At 39.7% G+C, this 18427-nt stretch overlaps 1 protein-coding gene across 1 annotated transcript in view; it reads right to left on the reverse strand.

Annotated features, from left to right (window-relative positions):
* Nucleotides 1–12400, reverse strand: part of LOC114666917 (coiled-coil domain-containing protein 170-like) — a 130400-nt gene extending 118000 nt beyond the window's left edge. The window contains exons 1-3 of the mRNA XM_028821958.2: nt 12204–12400; nt 11783–11853; nt 6288–6333 (exon numbers count right to left, since the gene is read on the reverse strand). Of these exons, the coding sequence (XP_028677791.2) occupies nt 6288–6333; nt 11783–11853; nt 12204–12332 (246 nt within the window). The 5' untranslated portion in view covers nt 12333–12400. The remainder of the gene's footprint in view (nt 1–6287; nt 6334–11782; nt 11854–12203) is intronic.
* Nucleotides 12401–18427: the final 6027 nt, after the last annotated feature.

The raw sequence follows: 18427 nt of genomic DNA on the forward strand, positions 1-18427 counted from the left end.
ATTTCGATTTCAGGTACTAGCAAGTCTCAAACACTTTATGCTTTACCTCTTTTTCATTTTCATTATGATCTAAAAACTACCTAACGTTTTAATAAAAGACAGGACAGATGGGTTTTGCTATTTCTTATACATTTTTAGTATTCACCAAGCTTGAAGAACCAACAGACGCTATTGGTTTAATTAAATCCATCAAGGCCACTCATCCTGATAATATTATGAAAGGAATTCTTATTTCTGGACTGTGATTCATATACCTTTTAATTTTCAGAGGTTATTAGGTCAACTGAATTATGAAACCATTAGTTTTGATATCTTTTTTTGAAAATAAAAGACTCACTAGCTGCTTGTGAAATCTGTAATGGAAATGAAGCCCCGCTGCTTGTCCCATTGCATTACCACCCAGTCGACAGCGTATAGAAATGTCTTGATTATGGAGCTTCCCTAATCTGAGGCACATAACATTATCTTAGTTACGGAAAACAGGTATTTCAAAACTGTGTACTTTATTCCTCTCAGAAAGCTTCTTAATGTAAAAGAATTTTTTAAGTATTTCTTCAGGAGTATTTTAGGCTGTTCAGCTGTGTCAGGTAGAAGACCCCAATTTGTTTCAGAATTTGGAAGGATTTGTGTATTTAAATGGACATGCAATTAAATCTTACATCCAGTCAGACCATTATGTATAAATGAAGAGATTTAGAAAAAATGTTCATGGTGTGCAATTACTGCTCAATGTAATGATCTGGATTTTTATTTTTTATTGTCTTACTTTGACCTCTAAAAATTTTCAAGACGTTATTTTGGGGAGTTTGCAGTTCAAGTAATTTATTTGTTTCATGTAATTTTTTGAAAAGAATTGTTTTTCATTTTGTTTAAAAAATTAATTTTCTCCTGTGGTGCCACTTTGCTTTTGTTATGACCGCCGCCATTTTGTGATTTTTGTCGTCTTTGTTGCCAGGCAGTTAATGGTAAGGTGAACCAGAAATGTGAGTCACGTGACATAATGGACACTTTGTCCAAGTTTGTGGATATTTGAAAAGTTCTTAGCATCCCATCTGTGTGATACATTTAAAAGCTCTCTGGTTGTGAACTCTGTTCTGGCCATGATTATGACTTACATCTTTCATTTTGGCTTCAAATTTGGACCCTTTAACTCCGTTCCGTACTGCGATTCTTGTTACACATCCAGGGCCGTCTATCTGAATTTGATGTTAACTTGCTTCTTGACCTCACTCAATCTTCTGACTCCAGTCTGTAATTGAACTGCTGCCATCCTGTGCTGTCAGTACCCTCAAAGGTTGCTTAACCTAACCAGAAGGATTTAACGCCATTAGTGGAGTTCTCTAGAAATGTTCTTATGACTACAACTACAGGTTCATCACCACGTCAATTTCTCTATGGTTATAAGCCATATTTTTCAGGTTCTATCATTTTTTTTGTTTTTACAGCTAGTATTTAGAACAGTTTAAAAGAATTCTCTTTAAAAACCCATTTAGATTGGAGGTGCAGTAGTGGGATAGTAGGTATGATAGCGACTCAAGGTATCCTGTTAAATTAGGCTGAAGGTACAGTATATGGAGCCATATAACATCCAATTTCATACAAATTGGTCTTACTGAATCATGTTCATATACAGTACATCTTTATGTCATGAGTAGTTACTGGAGATGGAACAGGGAATCTATCAGTGCCAAAAGGCAGTCCATAGAATAACGTAATCCAACATCTCCTTGGAAGAAGAGGCTTAAGGTTACCCCTTTTGTAGGGACAGTCATGTCTGCTGCTTTATGGGATGCAGAAGGGGCGATTTTAGAAACGTTATGCCACATGGTCAAACTATTAACTCAGATAAAACTCTTATAAAGTCACATAAACATTTAATGAGTGTTCATAGAAATTCAACATGATAACACAAGAACACTTGCAAGTTTCAAAACTCTGAAAGCAGCCATAAAACCTGGATAAACTGCTCTTCCTCAAGCACCCTACAGCTCACATCTTGGATCCACAGGTTTCCCCCTTTTTTGAGGCTCAAAGATGCCACCTCTGACAAAACGTTTGTGGTTTATTAAAGAGGTGGCTAAGAGTGCAAGCTTCAGACTGTCACAAGCAGGACAATACACCCTTGCGCAAATGCATTGAAACAAACTCAAAAAACAACACAGTTTTTGTATTATGAATAATATTCACATACTCACATCAGTACATGATATGACCTTGACTCTTGGGAAGAACCTGGATGCAATTTAGAATGGAAGCCTTAAATTTTAAACAGTCTTGGAGGATTTTGGGGTCCCTGTACTAAACTTGAATTAAGGCCTGAATTGTCTTCTCCATGGTTGTGGAGTCCATTCCATGAAGTCATTGCTTACAAATTAGACAACAAATTTTCAATTGGGTTCAGATCAGGAGAGTTTCCAGAACACTCCAGCATGTTCATTTGATTCTCATTGAAAAATATCTTCACTTGTTTCGATGTGTGACATAGAGCTTGTTGAAAAACACCAGACCCATCAGACAATTATTTTTTTCAGTTCTGGAACAACTTTTCTGCAGAGAAGTTCAATGTGTTGTGGTAAGCACATCATGCCCTTGACTGGGTGCAAGCAACCAAATGCCATAATAGCTGAAGCAACCCTAAAACATCTTCTTTTGTGGGTGTTTAACACAGTTTGGTGTTTTTCAACAAGATTTGGCCCTGTGTCACACATTGAAACAAGTGAAGAAATTTTTCGATGAGAATCAAATGAACATACTGGAGTGGCCAGGAAACTCTCCTGATTTGAACCTAATTGAAGATATGTGGTCTGCTTGTAAGCAACAACTTTGTGGAATGAACTGCATAACCATGGAGAAGATGATTCGGGCTCTAATTCAAGTTTGATACAGGGGCCCTTCAAGATATGTTCAAAATTGGTGGATTCCCTGCCAAATCGCATCCAGATGCTACTTGAGTCGAGAAGGTCATATCTTATACTGATGTGAGGATATGACTATTATTCATAATAAAAAATTGAGCAGATGTGATTTTTGCTGTTTTCAGAGTTTGTTTCAATTAATTTGCACAAGGGTTTACATGCTCTTGCTACTTGCTGGCAAAACACTGTTGAAGTTAACTGAGATGATGTATCAAAATGATGAATGAAGTAAGGACATCTAGTTATTCTATAGGCATATTCAAACAAATAAATGAATAGCAAATTTGCTATTAAAAATTGCTTCCCAAAAATTTCTTGGCAAAATGTAGTTGAAAATGATGAGAGAACATGATTAATAGTATTCTAAGATCTGCTGGGATCAGATCCTATGAAGTGCGTTTGCAGTGTCCTGAGAAAAGGTATGACCAAATCTTAGGAGGTCCAAGATCTGTCAAGATCAGAATCCATTCAATCATCCATCCAGTCATTCTAACCTGCTTATCCAGTTCCAGGTCCCAGGGAGCCAATGGGTGCAAATTAGGATCCAGCCATAACCTGAATACCAGGCTTTTGTACATGCACACTCGAGGATAGGCTACAGTTGCTAGGACATAAAAATATGGGATAATATAATCTAGTGGGATTAGCCTTTTATGATTCTCTTTAAAACTATAGAGCACAGAGACAGCAAGATAAGTGTCTAAGGTACTGACGTCTATGAAAACAGTAGTGGACCTCAAAATGCAGTATACAGGGGTGGGCAAAAGTACTGTAGGGTTACAGTTGTTCGTATGGAAAAAGACACACAGGTTATGATTGCTACACTGAAGAACATTTTAGTAATAATAAGAAGAAGACAAATAATACAATAATTCATAAATAAATAATAATACAAGAATAAAGTCTACAATTCATGTATTCACAACTGTAAACCTATGTTTTCCCACCCCTGTATATTCTTTCCAAATTCAAGAAGAATGTTTGTAGTTACTCCACAAGAAAGAACGGTGGACTATTCTCTTCTGATGTGACCCACAAATGTTTAATCAGTAATGGTAGCCTTACACCAAACCAGCTGCTTATAGTTTGATTTTTTTTTTAAAAACAGAGCTTGTGCTAAGCCGTGATGTTTACATCCTACTAAAGGAGAAGAAGCGGGTCAAGAACTTAAGATAATGAAAGGAAGGAAATGCCATGCCTTGCCATGTGTCTGCATATACAGTGCAGCTATGACTTTGTGCCTAAGCAGCTTCTCTTCATAGGAGACCAAAAATGTGAGTGACACAAAGGAGAAGAGTGCCATCTAGTGGGCAGTGGAGAACAGTGCGCTGCTTGGGCTGTTCAGTAAGTAAACAACATTTGTATCCATCAATTCTATAGGGAGATGGGTGTTGCTAAATTGGCCGTAGTGTGAATATGTGTGTGTTTTCACCCGACAGAGATTTTTCCTGCCTTGCACTCTATGATTGCTGGGATAGGCTCCAGATACCTGAGACCCTACCCTGGATAAGCAGGTTTGGAAGATGGATGGATTATTTTCTTAACCCAATTAACCTTGTTAAGGTTGCGGAGGAGGCAGAGTTTATCTTGGCCAAACTGCACAAGGCAAGGGTCAACACAGGACAAGGTGCAAGGCCATTGCAGGGCATTTTTACGTGTGCACACACACACACACATACACTCTCAGCCATACAGACCAGCATGAAACTTGCCAATTAAATTAACACACACACACACATCTCTAGGATGTGGGAGGAATATTTGGAAATTTGGAAAGAAAGAAAAAATGCACACTATTAAAGTGGCCATAAAGTGATCCCCAAGTATCAGATGTTTAGATCTTCTCAGTTACAAGAACGCTCGCCACTAGTCTCTGTATCTAAAGACTTTTAAGTTGCTGGGTAATGCCAAGTGTCAAAGTGTATATGGGGCAAATATAAAGTAGATGCCTTATGAGGGGAGCGCAGGCTTTAGATAGCGAGGCATCACAATGAAATGATCAGTGGTCACCACATTACATTGCCTTGGATAGGAGAAGCTGGCTTGAGTATCACTGGGCACCCTTATGTCTAAGTGTACAGTGCAGTGAGTGTGGAGTGGGGTATGCAGGGGTTGCCCTTGGAATATTTTCAAAAACCTTCAAGTGTAAACCAAAATGATAAACTTGTATATAGATGTCCACAAAACTTAAGGAAACAAATGAGTTATTGAGGGTACAAATTCTGTGCAAAGCAGGTGCTGAACATCCAGCCATACGTAAGGTCAAGTATAATAAATAGGATGAGCAGACCAGTTGCACATTAGCAGTGATGAGCAAAACAATTCACGCAAAATTGATTTCACAGCGCAACTTGGTGCAAAGCAAAATTCCTTTTTGCTTCTGATGCCATTGACAAAAAAGGAAAACTATTTACTGTAGTGCAGTCTGGAAGCATTTCATGTATTAATTCCACATGCCTGTCATTTAGTATTTAAATAAAGATCTCTAGTTGAAAAAAAAAATCACAGACTCATTTCCTGTCACATGTAGACATTTTGGGGAGCTGCCAGACATGTTCTGGTAGTACGCTCCCCACTTTGTCAATTATGTTGACAACTTGGTGGTCCCAAATTACGTCATTGGCAAAACAGAATAATAATTATTGGAGTTTTGCAGACTCATACGAAACACCTTTGTGTTATTTGTTTTCATATTATATATTAAAGATCTCTCATTTCCTGACTTTAGCATCAGTAGTTTTGACAATGGTTTTTGGGTTTAACAAACTCTTGATTCATTTTTTGGTAATGACTCTTGGCTTGTCTTTTTTGATGACTCTTCTCTTAGTCATCTTTTTAGTTCTTGATTGCATTCTGCTGCTACCCCTAACAGATATGTGAGGTGTGATCAAAAAATATAACCTTAACCTCACTCGGGATCCATTCCTGTCAGGGTAGCCTTGTGCATCCCATCATCTAAAATGGGTTAAGAAAATATTGATAAAAATATGAAAATGGAAATCATCCTTTCAACAATCAAATTAAGTTTACTAATTCCCGATAAATCAATGAAAGGACAAACCACTACCAACAGAATAACATAAGCATGTTTTTCAAAGAAATGTGCTAAAAACGCAATGTGAATTAGTGATTTGATAAACCAAGAGGCTATAAGCCCAGAATAACAAAGTGCCATGCTGTTTAACCCAAATGGAGTGTGAGCGAGCTGATGAAGAGCCTTGCAGTTCCACTTGCTTCTGCCCAGGCTCCTTCACACGAGATGCTTGATGACCTACAACGCGCCTGATCTTTCAGTCATTATCAGCGGCTCTATCTTCTTTTACTTTGCCTGAGTAATAAGGTTTTTTTTGCTTTAGCAACAATCATACATACCCTGGGGTCACTGTGGCTCCTGGGAAAGTCAATGCCAAGTCTGTCTCTGAAAAACAAACATTATTAAGATGAGAGTTTTGAAAATGGCAGCACATACCAAACCACCAATGCAATGTCTTTACACAAGAACACAATTACAGTTTGTGGTTACAGCAGAATACCACACAAGAGCTGTGTACGGCCCTGCTGACACGTACAAGATAGCTGTGCACACCTATCGAACACTCACAGGCGCACATACACAGGTACAAGTATTTAAGGAAGGCTAACCACAGGCCTTCTATCGTGAGCAGATTCATTTTATTGATTATTTTGCCACTTTTAACCTTAACTAGTGTAATGGATAGCATGTATGGGCTGGATTGGCTCCAGTTCCTTAACTGACCAGGAGGTCAATACAATGCTGTGTGTTCTCCCAACACCCAAGGGGAATGCTGGGAATTGCAGTCCAGTAGCACAGCTCTGTTGGGGTCTATGGGTGCTGCAGGAAGTTACACACCCTACCTTTTGGGACTTCTGCATGACCCAGAAGTACTTTCAGTGGGAGCTGGGAGAGGAGACGAGCAACACTCATCTGGGAGGAGGAGTAACAGTGAGGAGAAGAGCGAAGAAGAGTACTTGTCATTACTGTATGGAGGTATTTCTTTAAAATAAAAACATTGGTATGGAACATGGAACTTGTCTATGCTTTCATGTTTAGGGTTTGGGGCTTTGTAGTGTCCCCTGTTAATCACACTAGATTAAAAAAGAATAATACTAATGTCTGACTTATGAAGGAAAATAGTTAAGCTGTGGAATTTAATTCCAATTGTCTCCCATCCTTCACCCTTTGTTATTTTAATCTTGATGGAGATCTGATATGACATAACATAATACTCTCAGATCTGTTTAATACAATTCAGGGTCATGGGGGCCTGAGGCCTAACTGTTCAGCATCAAGGACAAGGCAGGAACTAGCCAAGTACAGTCAGGCACTCCACTGTAGGACCGAATCACAATCACACTCATACAGGGCCCTTTAACCTAATGCCTTTGTGGATGTGGGGTGAAATCTGTACAGACATGGAGAGAAAGTGGAGACTCCATACAGTGACCAACAGCTGTATTCAAACCCAGGGTGCTGGATCATGTGATACAGCAGCACTAACCATGGCATCACCATACCTCCCTGTTGTAATTCTTTCAAAATCAAATCATATTCCTCAGTGGTTTTCTAGACACACCACTGTATTTTCAGTTCTTTATTATTAGATTGGTGGCACATTGGTTCAACTCAATTCAATTTTATTGTCCTAAAAGGGTAATATGGCTCATCAGCAGGTTTAACAGAGAAACCTCAATGTAATATTAAGAACCCAGCCATCAAACAAGTAACTAAATGTAGCTTGTACTGTCACTTTAGAATTCCGCAACCTAAGGTTTGAATCTCCAGCCTGGTATCAATCCCTTACATATTGCATGTGGAGCTTTTCTCCAGATCATCTAATTCTCCCCCAAGTCACATGTCTGCAGGTTGATTGGTGACCCTAAACAAGCCCGGGTGTATGTGAGTGGGCCCTGTGATTGACAGAGAATCTGTGACCCTTAATTGGAATATGTGGGTCTAGGAATGGAAAGATGGATTTTTTTTAATAAGTGCTTTGTTTATTTGTTGTTATGTTAAAGTTTTATTTAGTTGGGAGAGTGCACTGCAATGCTGGTGAGACCTTCAAAGATTTCCAGTTTGGTGTCTGTCAATAAATGGCTCAGTATGTCGAGATGTGACACTCTGAGGGGTGCTGGGTCCATTCTGCTACCTGCCTGTCCTAATCTGATTGTTCTTCATTGTCTTCTTTATCTCCTCCCTCTTATCCAAATATGAGTAACTTTTCTTGGCATCTGTGGATGATGGCTGCAGCAGGACATGTCTTCATTGCTCAGATATTTGATTGCACTTACAGAGCTACTCTGCTCAAGCGTCCAGCTTTAGGACTTAAGGAATTACTTCTTTTTTGAAAACTGCATTCAATGAACTAAAACATAGGAAGTCAATGTCAAGGGTGCCATACCATGATAAATTGGGATGGACTGGTTCCCTAATAAAGCTTGGTTCTGGGTACAGTTTGGACAGTCTTTGGTCCCCAAGGCCCTGAACTTGATAAATAAAGTAAGTACTGTATGGGTGGATGGACCTCTTCTTAAAGTTTCAGTCAAAAGACATGAAATGCGTTAAAGATGATTCTGCGCTTATGGGGTGTACTGATAAAGGAGATGAGATGAGTATAGAAGTCAGGTGGGGAACTTTGCTTGTTGGTTCAAAAAGAATTGTCCGCAACTAAACATCAGCAAAACCAAGGAACTGCTTATTGACATTTGCTGCACCAAAGAGCCTTTAAGTCCGGTCACTATTCAAAAAGTGGATGTAGAGGTGGTCCACTCCTATGTGCCCTTTCTCATCCAGATCAATGACAGGTTGGACTGTGTAAGAAAGGGCAAAGCAGGCTCTTTTTTCTTAGGAGACCGCATTCCTTTAATGTAGGAAATGACATCCTTCACATCTGCTACAACTGTAACATCACTTCAAGAGAGGCCCACCGAATCACAAGAAACTAATTAAAAGGGCAGGCTCAGTTATGGGACACACTTTGGCCCCCTAGAGGTTGTAGCAAAGGAGAGAATGAAAACAAAATGGAGTGCCATTATGAGCAATGCTGCACATCCTCTCTCAGACACACTAACACTGAGGACTTTCAGACAACGAATTATTCAGCAGAAGTGTGTCAAGAAATGCGACTGGGGCTCCATTATACCAACAGGCGTACACATGCTTAATGCCACTCTGGGACGAGGGTTGCCAAGTCAGAAGTTTTCTTTCTTTTTAATTTTCTTGCTTTGTTTGTCATTATAGTGTGTGTTCAGACCATTGTCTATCTATCTATCTATCTATCTATCTATCTATCTATCTATCTATCTATCTATCTATCTATCTATCTATCTATCTATCTATCTATCTATCTATCTATCTATCTATCTATCTATCTATCTATCTATCTATCTATCTATCTATCTATCTATCTAAATGTACTGTTATATCCTGGCTGACAGTAATAGTTGATGTATGTTAACTTTTTATTTCCACTTAAAGGAGAAGCAAAAAGATGTTTTGATATATCAAGTGGACAAACACTAAAGATATTTCAATTGGATGTAAAAAAGAATGGTACAAAGTAAATAAGTTGAGATTGTACTAGATATGAGCAGTATAAAAAATATACATAAGATCTGGGACCTGCTCATGAACATTCAGTGCTTTATCCAAAGAGTCTGCATGCATCCACAAATCATTATAAACTTCTAAGTACATTGTATTTATAAAAATAAACTACAGTGCCTATAAAATCTAATAACAGCTTTGGAAGTTTTCACATTTTATTGTTGAATCACAGTGGAGTTTATTTGTCTCTTTAATGTCAGAATGACAGCAGACCTCTGCAAAGTGGTATAAATTATTTACAAATATAAAACACAAAATAACTAATCACATAAGTATTCACTCTCTTTAATATGACACACCTAAATGATCACTGGTGCAACCAATTTGTTTTTGTACTCACAGAATTAGTTCAATGGAGATCACTGGTGTGGGGTCAGGGAGTTTCTATTGATTGCAGTATAAATACTTCTGCATGTGAAACGTCCAACTTGTGGTGAGTCAGTATGGTGGTCTAACCTACACAATAAGGATAAGAGAACACTCCAAGCAACTCTGTGAAAAAGTGATTTTAAAGTCAGGGGATGGAGTCAAGAAAATATCCAAGTCACTGACTATCCATTGGAGTTCTGCTAAATCATTTGTGAAGAAATAGAAAGAGTTTGCCACAGCTGTAAATCTGTCTACAGGCCAAAAACCGAGCAATCGTGCAAGAAGAAGAGACCTTTGAGAACTCTGAGAGAGCTACTGTATAAGCTACCGTGGATGAGATTGGATAGACTGTGCAGACAACAATTACTGCCCGGGTTGTTCACCAGTCTGGGCAGCTTCATGGGAGAGTAGCAAAGAGGACGTCACTGTTAAAGAAGTACATGTGACTTTGTGGCTAGAGTTTGCCTGAAGATACATGAGGGGTGAGCTAGAAGAACAGTGTATGGCCTGAGGAGACTAAAACTGCACTTTTTTGGCCATCAGACTAAGACACCATTTACGAACACTGTACATTATCAAAAACATGTGTTTTATGTTTGTAATTAATTTAGACCACTTTCAGAGATCTGTTTTCACTTTGATATTAAAGAGTCCTTTTCTGCTGATCAGTGTAAAGAAAGCCCAATTAAATCTGCTGGAAGTCATTGTTGTATAATGTAATGTTGTATAACAATAAAATGTGAAAATCTCCAAGGGGGTAAACACTTCTTATCAGCATTATAGAGACACAGCATGCTCCTCTGCTCAAAAGTTGTTCAGAACTTTTTAATAACAAAGCAGAATTTTCCCAGATTTCCCTACTTTTTCTCTACTAATCCTTAGAAACATCTCACAAAATTAAGATTAGAGACAGTAACATGCATCGGTGCACTTTAATGATGTAGTATACACCAGCTGCTGACATTCAAGGATTTAAAAGCTTGTGCAGATGTATATGTAAAATGGTTGTGTTGCTCTTTTATGAACCCACTGGTCTAAGTTAGACAAGAATCCCCCTTCAGTATGTCATTACCGGTTAACTTACCTTCCAGTATTTCTTCTACAAACATTTCTCTCTAACACGGGGATAGCTGAGGTGCACTCGGGGTCAGGATCTGAACAGGAAGCTGAGGTGACTCTGAGGACAAACTGAGTGTGTCTTTGTGACCCTGGAAGTGGTCAGGTTGTGAAACGAGAGATGAGATGAGTAGTTATAGACCTGATGTAACTCTGGGACGCAGGTGTCTGAAATGTAAGGTAAGGTGACTCGGGGCTGCCCAAGAAGTCAAAGTCTGGCTCTTTGGCACACTCTGGGTCAACATATGAAACAAGGATTGAGGCGACTCTCACACACAGTGAATCAGTGTCTCGAGTAGTATAAGATTCTGGGACTAACTAAAAGGCGACGACCGAACTGAAAGGGAAGATAAATCAGGGCCATACACAGTGTGAATGTCTGACTTGGGAGTTCAGGTGGTTCAGGGACATTCTGGGTGTCCATTTCTGGAAGAGAGGGCAATGTGACACCAGGTTACATTGGAACTGACATGAGGCATGAGCCAACCGTGGGACAGAGAGAGGTCACTGTCTGAAATGGCAGATTAGGTGATATAGGGACTATCTAGGAGTCCGACTCTGACATGATAGGTGAAGTGACCCTGGTACCAAAAGAATCAGCATCTGAATTAGTATAAGACCCTTGGACAATCTGGAAGGTGATGCCTGGACTAGGAGATGACAGGAGTTTCTCAGAGATGAACATTACATATAATAGACAGGAATGTTTCTGTACAGTGTGATACCGGAAAGGTAAAAAGAATTAAGGTTGCATTACCGTCTGTTGAGAGCCAAAATGTCCTCTCTTTGTTCTGCTCTTCTTTCATTCATTCTTAAGTGGTCATCGAGCTGGACAGATGAGAAACAAGTTTGTTTAGACAAAATAAAGAAAGTAGGTTTCCCTCCTGACTGGCTTAAGATACTGCTGAGCCACAGAGCAGGTGGCTTGTAATAACTCAATACCCTACTTCACTTAGCTAATGAGCCTTTTGAATGAATATCAATAGCAGTTTACTCCATCGGATTTAATAATATGTATCCAGTCTGATTTTTATTTCTTGGAATCTCTCGCACCTCATTAAGAAGCAGCAGAGGAGCCCATCTGCTGTTCTGCTTGGCTCTCATGCCACACGCAGTCACATGACAACATAAAACCACACTTTCCTGATTAGTTTTTCCCTCTTTTTTTTTTTTTTTACCTCAGTATGGCTGGGATGAGCTACAGGTGGGTAAGGCCCCCTCCGATCCTCTAAGAAGTCCAGGACACTGCCACTGCTCCGGAGATTTCTCTTCTCAGATGGGCCACTAAAACTGTGGAACTGGGACATGCTGCCCAGGAAACAGAAGACGTGTGGCACGCAACTCAACTACTGCACTGCCATCAAGAAACACGCACCCCCCCCCCCCCCACCTCACAAGACAAGCCCCCTGGCAACAGTGTTGCTATGAATCAGACGCTCAGCAAAGCATGGCAACAAAGACGCCCACTGAGACGGGCCTGTGCACAACAGGTGAGAGGCGTGAGCCGTCACCACGGTGACTGGAGACACTCCCCTGTGCCTTGTCAAACACAAGGCACTGCTGTACATTTAAGAAAGTGACACACTGTCACACACTTGGTGGGATAGTGCTTACGACACACCTGACAAAGTGAGATGCTGCTGCACACCTAATAGAGAACTTGTCAAGGTTGGCCTGAAAAATGGAAAGAACTCTGACACACCTGACAGAGCTTGAAGGGTCCGGAAAATGGAAGAATTAATGCAGACATGATTGAGCTGTCCAAGTGGGACACATCTGATTCAGAAAGTCTGAAAAATGGCAATATGATTTAGTGAGGCTAACATAAATAAACCGACAAAGTGTAACAGAACACAGAAAACAGAAATTTTAGTGATTGGCAAAAATGGATATAATGAGGGTATTAAAAATAAACTTGATCCATTAGGATTAAAAGATAAGATAGAGGTAAAGAATTTAGGGGTAATTATTGACTCTGACCTGAATTTTAAATCACATATTAATCAGATCACTAGGACAGCATTTTTTCACTTAAGAAATATATCAAAAGTTAGACTTCATAACTTTACAAGATGCTGAAAAGTTCAGGCTTTTGTTTTCAGTTGGCTAGATTACTGTAACACACTCCTCTCAGGACCACTCAAAAGAGACATCAATCGATTGCAACTAGTGCAGAATGCAACTGCTAGAATCTTAACTAGGAAAAGAAAATCCGAGCATATCAACCCAGTTCTGATGTCACTACATTGGTTACCTGTGTCATTTAAAATTGACTTTAAAATGCTGCTTATGGTTTACAAAGCCTTCAATAATCTCGCTTCAATTTATATTTCAGAATGCCTTTCACCTTACACTCCAAATCGTAACCTTAGATCTTCAAATGAACGTCTGCTTATAATTCGAACAGCTAAACTTAAAAGAAGTGGTGAGGTGGCCTTCTGCTGTTATCCATGTAAAATCTGGAATAGCTTACTGATAGAAACTTGCCAGGCTAATACGGTGGAGCACTTTAAAAAACTGCTAAAAACGTATTATTTTAAAATGGCTTTCTCAAGCTTCATTTTAGTTTAACCCTGGTGTTCTGTATATGCATTTAATTATTATTATTATTCATGGTGCCTCCACAATCCGTACTAACCCCTACTTTCTCTGCTGTTCTTTTTCCAGTTTTCTGTGGTGCTGATCTGTGCCACCACCACCTGATCCAAGCACCGTGATGTCCCTACATTGATGGATTGAAGGCCAGAGGTCCACATGACCGTCATCATCAAGTTCTTCCATGTGAAGCCTGAAAACCATGAGGACTGATTGAGATCATGTATGTTAGGTAGAATGCCTAGAGTGGGCTGGGTGGTCTTGTGGCCTCTGAACCCCTGCAGATTTTGGTTTTTTTTTCGCCACCAGTTTTTTTTTTTGTTTTTTCTGTCCTCCCTGGCCATTTGACCTTACTTTTATTCTGTTAATTAGTATTGCCTAATTTTATTTTTATATTTTGTCTTTTTTTCTTTCTTAGGGTTAGGGTTATGGTTAGGGTTAAACTATCCTTTAAAGCACTTTTGAGCTACATCATTTGTATGAAAATGTGCTAAATAAATAAATATTGCTTGTTGTTGTTGTAGTAATGACGATCCTTAACAGCTCACACACCATTTACCACAGACAGACTTATGAACTGTCTGCAGATTATTAATTAAAGGTTAAATAATGCCAGCAAACCAAATCCTTCCTTCATTGATCTGTTTTCATTATAAATATTTAAGCACATTTCATTTCAGCCTGTTTCGTTTGGGTTGATCCACTTCTTCAAGAAGCAGACTCGGGTGTAAACGATAAAGCTTTGATTAAGGCTGGTGACCCCTCACCACAAGTGGCCTGACTTTAAGGAAATGAGTGACCACAAAGAAATCTCAGCAGGGTGGATGCAGTCCTTTGACTTCATGACTGACTCAAATATTTTCTGATTTTTAAAGGAAAGACAAAATTCTAGCGGCCATATTCTTTTAAATGCAAGAAGAAGCAAAATAGACACTAGAGGTAAACATGTGAATGGTCCATAATTGTATTCCATTTATGGCTTATTACGTGGTGTACTGAAGGTTGGTTCCTGCATCGCACCCAGTGCCGCAAGGATAGGGTCTGGCCTCTGTGATCCGAAAATGGATTAAAAGAATGCTCCACCAAAATTTGGTGGCAACAAATGACATGGTGTAAGTAATATAAAAAATCTATAATTTTTTCATACAGTATTCCTTAAAGGAAGTGTGGATGGATAGATAAATTGAAAATACTGTATTCAGTTGGGATAGGGATTATGGGGGTGTTCCGGTGACCCATGAAGGACCACAATAACAACAGTCACTTGTGGAATCAGGTCATTGCCACACATACCCCTTACTTATTGATGGAGCCCAAGAATTACATAATGGAAGAAAGAGGGGGAAACAAATCAATATGTGGCAGATAGCAAAATGAATAGGTTATTTGGGGGTCTTTTGCTGTGCTCCATTTCCCTCAGATGTCAAAGCTGGGAATAATGTCACACCCAAGTTAACCATGTTCCAGAAAACACTCAGAAAACCATTATGAATGGAGTTGTAAGAGACGGCTGGGACAACCAAGAAGTGCAAGGATGGAGGAAGGCAGCCTCTTTAGGGCATTGTTTCCCCCAGAACACTAGATAACAGCTCCCCTGGATAGCAGTGGTGCCCTGGATTCCTACAGGGCACTATGGGACTTCTTCTATGGGAGTTTTTTATGTCAGCCCTGTTGGGCACCATGGGTGCCGCTAGGGGGTGCTGTACAAATGTAGGAGCCTTGTGGCATGGGGCATGGGGTTTCTGCATAACCTGGCAATGCTTACAAACCACGTGGGTGGAAGAACAGAAGTACTTCCAGGTTAGACACTATAAAAGGACTTGTCAGCCGCACAGCGACAAGCCATAGTCGGGAGGTGGAGGACAAAGCTTGCAAGGATGAGTGGAGGCAACAGAGGAAGAGAGAGAAAAGAGAGAGAAAGAAGAAAGGACTGTGTGTTATTTGGTGCTTTGTACTGTGTTGTGCAGTGGGGAGCAAAATTAAAATACTTCCCCACTAAAATAAAGGTGTGCTGTCTGGGAATAATTGTGTCTCAGCCTGGAGTTTGGGGAGCAGTACGCCCCCTGGTTGTCCACACAGCTGATAACAACACATTGTGTGGTATTTTGCACATCTATAGATAGAAGTTGGACATTGCTGTTTGTGTGACTGATTTAATAAGACACAATAAACAGTATAATACTACAGCTTACGTCGCCATTTTGGATTGACGTCATGGTCTGCAGTCGGACAAACTCAGACTTGACAGACCAGCCCTGCGTTTCTGAGTTGGAAATCTGACTTAAGGGTGCATTCCGACTAGAAACTGGAAAATTCTGACTTACCATTTGAAATGAATGCAGCATTTAAACAAAGAATAGCAAAAATACTAAGCCACTGGATGGAACTTTAGAATTGAAGCCCTCAGGGTTTTGGAAGCTGCTCCTGACCCCAGAAGCTTTTATTTTTTAATCTAATTTTTTTATTTTGAGTATATTAAACAGAAAAAAAATCATGAATCATTGAAAAACAAATTGTAATAACAGTAGGCAACAATAACAACCTCCATCGCACGATGCTCACCCCTTCTCACAATCCCCTAAAATTGCCCTGTAAAAGGGGTCCATATAGGATTAAAATTTACTGATGCCTGTGTAGACTGTCGAGAGGGGCCAGACAAACACTGTGAACCCCAGAAAAAAGTGAAGAATAAGAAATAAAGGGAGAAATAAGAATTGGGATTAGTGTCATGGTTAAAAACCCCTGACAAGCTCCAAACGAAATACACAGCAGCTTTCCACTTCTTAATATCGGAGCCAAAAGATCCATTGATCAATCAAGTAAGGTTACATTAAAGAAAGACGATTTGAAAACGTTTACAGGGAGTGATTCAGGACATTTCCAGCAAAGATTAATTTAGCAGAGATGGTAATCAGAAGGAATAACCTCTGCTGGATAGAAGTCAAGGTAAGAGAAGAGAGGAGAAAGGAGATTATTAACAGAGAAAATATTGGGCAGGCAAATACAGACTTTTGTCCAAAAAGCAGAAACTGGAGGACAGTCCCAAAACTTATGGAGAAAAGTGCCAGGGACTTTTATAGGACACAAGTGACAGAAGCAGTGCCAGCAAAAATGAAACAGTTGCGCCCAAACTACAGAACCATGAAGGCAATTGCTATACATATTATTGCAGATCAAAGAGTGTGGGAGGCCTCCTTGAAGTTTCACACAAGTCATACAAGAATATCGGATCAAAGAGCAGGGTTAGAGTTTGAGGGAAGTAGTGGCTGGGAAAATCAGGGGGTTGGCACCAAAGACCACCTGAAGCCACCCTCTCCCAATGTCACTGCTGATGTCTAGTAGAGCTGACAAAATGCTTCTCCCCCTTCTCTTGAGTGGAATCGAAAATGCCTCACCAGAAACCTGATGGACTGGAATGATTGTCTCTCATGGGTATGCAGGGTTTCACAAGGGTGGGCCCATCAAAAGTTTGTCCAAAGTGGAAATCAGATCTCTGCTATATGATGTAGTCATCCAAAACTGAAATGTGGCGAGAAGTGGACAGTTGGCCTGTTTTGTATTTTCTACCGCATTTCTCTTTGCTCTTTGATTCACCTGGAGAGGTGTCGTTTTCAGGGAAGATTTAAAGCAGTAGAGTGTTGTACCGTGTTAGCCATAGATTGATACAGGAGAAAGTAGGGTGAAATTACACCTTTTATTGGCTAACTAAATAGATTACAAATGCAAGCTTTCGAGGCCGCTAAGGCTCCTTCATCAGGCAAGGTGTAACAAAGAAACTGAAAAATACTCTAGCTTTTATTGGAATAGGCAGGACTCACAGATTTGTTTGGCCCTGTTTAGTCCAAATGAAGACAAAAGGAGGCTGGGAGAGTGGGATTGAGATCAATTCTCTTTAGTCACATATAGCTGGCATCACTGAAGCTCAGCCCAGGGCACTTGCACGCATTTACAAACATAGCACCGCAACAGAAACCACTGACACATGTAAGGACTTGCACAGTGAAATGCAGAGATCCATAAACTGTAGTTAAAATGTCACTAAACTTAGGCTAACAGATGATCTAGCCAATTGGCAATAGAGGAGAGGAAAACACAATTTCAGTTTTATAGATTTATTGGGTCATTATTGTCACGTGTACAGAGGACAGTGACATTCTTACCCGCATTGGCTTATCAGCATACAACACGTTACCACTCTCTGATGTCAAGATTATTGAGTACAACTACCTGAATCTACACTAGTGAATGTTCACATATCTGTGTGCCCTGGTTCAGCATGGACCCTGACCCTTTAACTAGCAGTAGAACCCTTCATCCACCTGCAAGAATGGTAGCCAGGAAAACTAAAGGACAGACTGACCAATGACTCCATTTGCTTCCATCCAAATCTTAAATTGATATACCAGTCAAATCTTCTTGAACCGCAGCATGATTTTCCGTTAGGTTAGGTAAACTTTATAATCCCAGAGAGAAATTTGTTTGCAGCAGGAAAGTATAAAAACAGAAGACATTGTTACAGAGATCCAATAGATAAGCACAGATACAACATTTGACAACCAATGTTATTGCATACACATACACTCAAGATCAATACACAGAAGAATAATTACTTTCAACAGTGTACAAGATAATAATGCAGAATTTAACATTTAGCAGCATCCTTACAAGTAACAGAATTTAAAATGCTTACAACTCTAGGAATAAAAGTGTTCTTAAATCTGTTGCTCTTTACCTTTGGAAACCTAAATCTTCAGCCTGATGGCAACAGCTGGAATTTTGAGCAAAGTGGAAGGCTGATGTCTGACAG

This window comes from Erpetoichthys calabaricus, chromosome 16, assembly GCF_900747795.2.
Source record: "Erpetoichthys calabaricus chromosome 16, fErpCal1.3, whole genome shotgun sequence".
In the NCBI taxonomy this organism is placed as follows: Eukaryota; Metazoa; Chordata; class Cladistia; order Polypteriformes; family Polypteridae; genus Erpetoichthys; species Erpetoichthys calabaricus.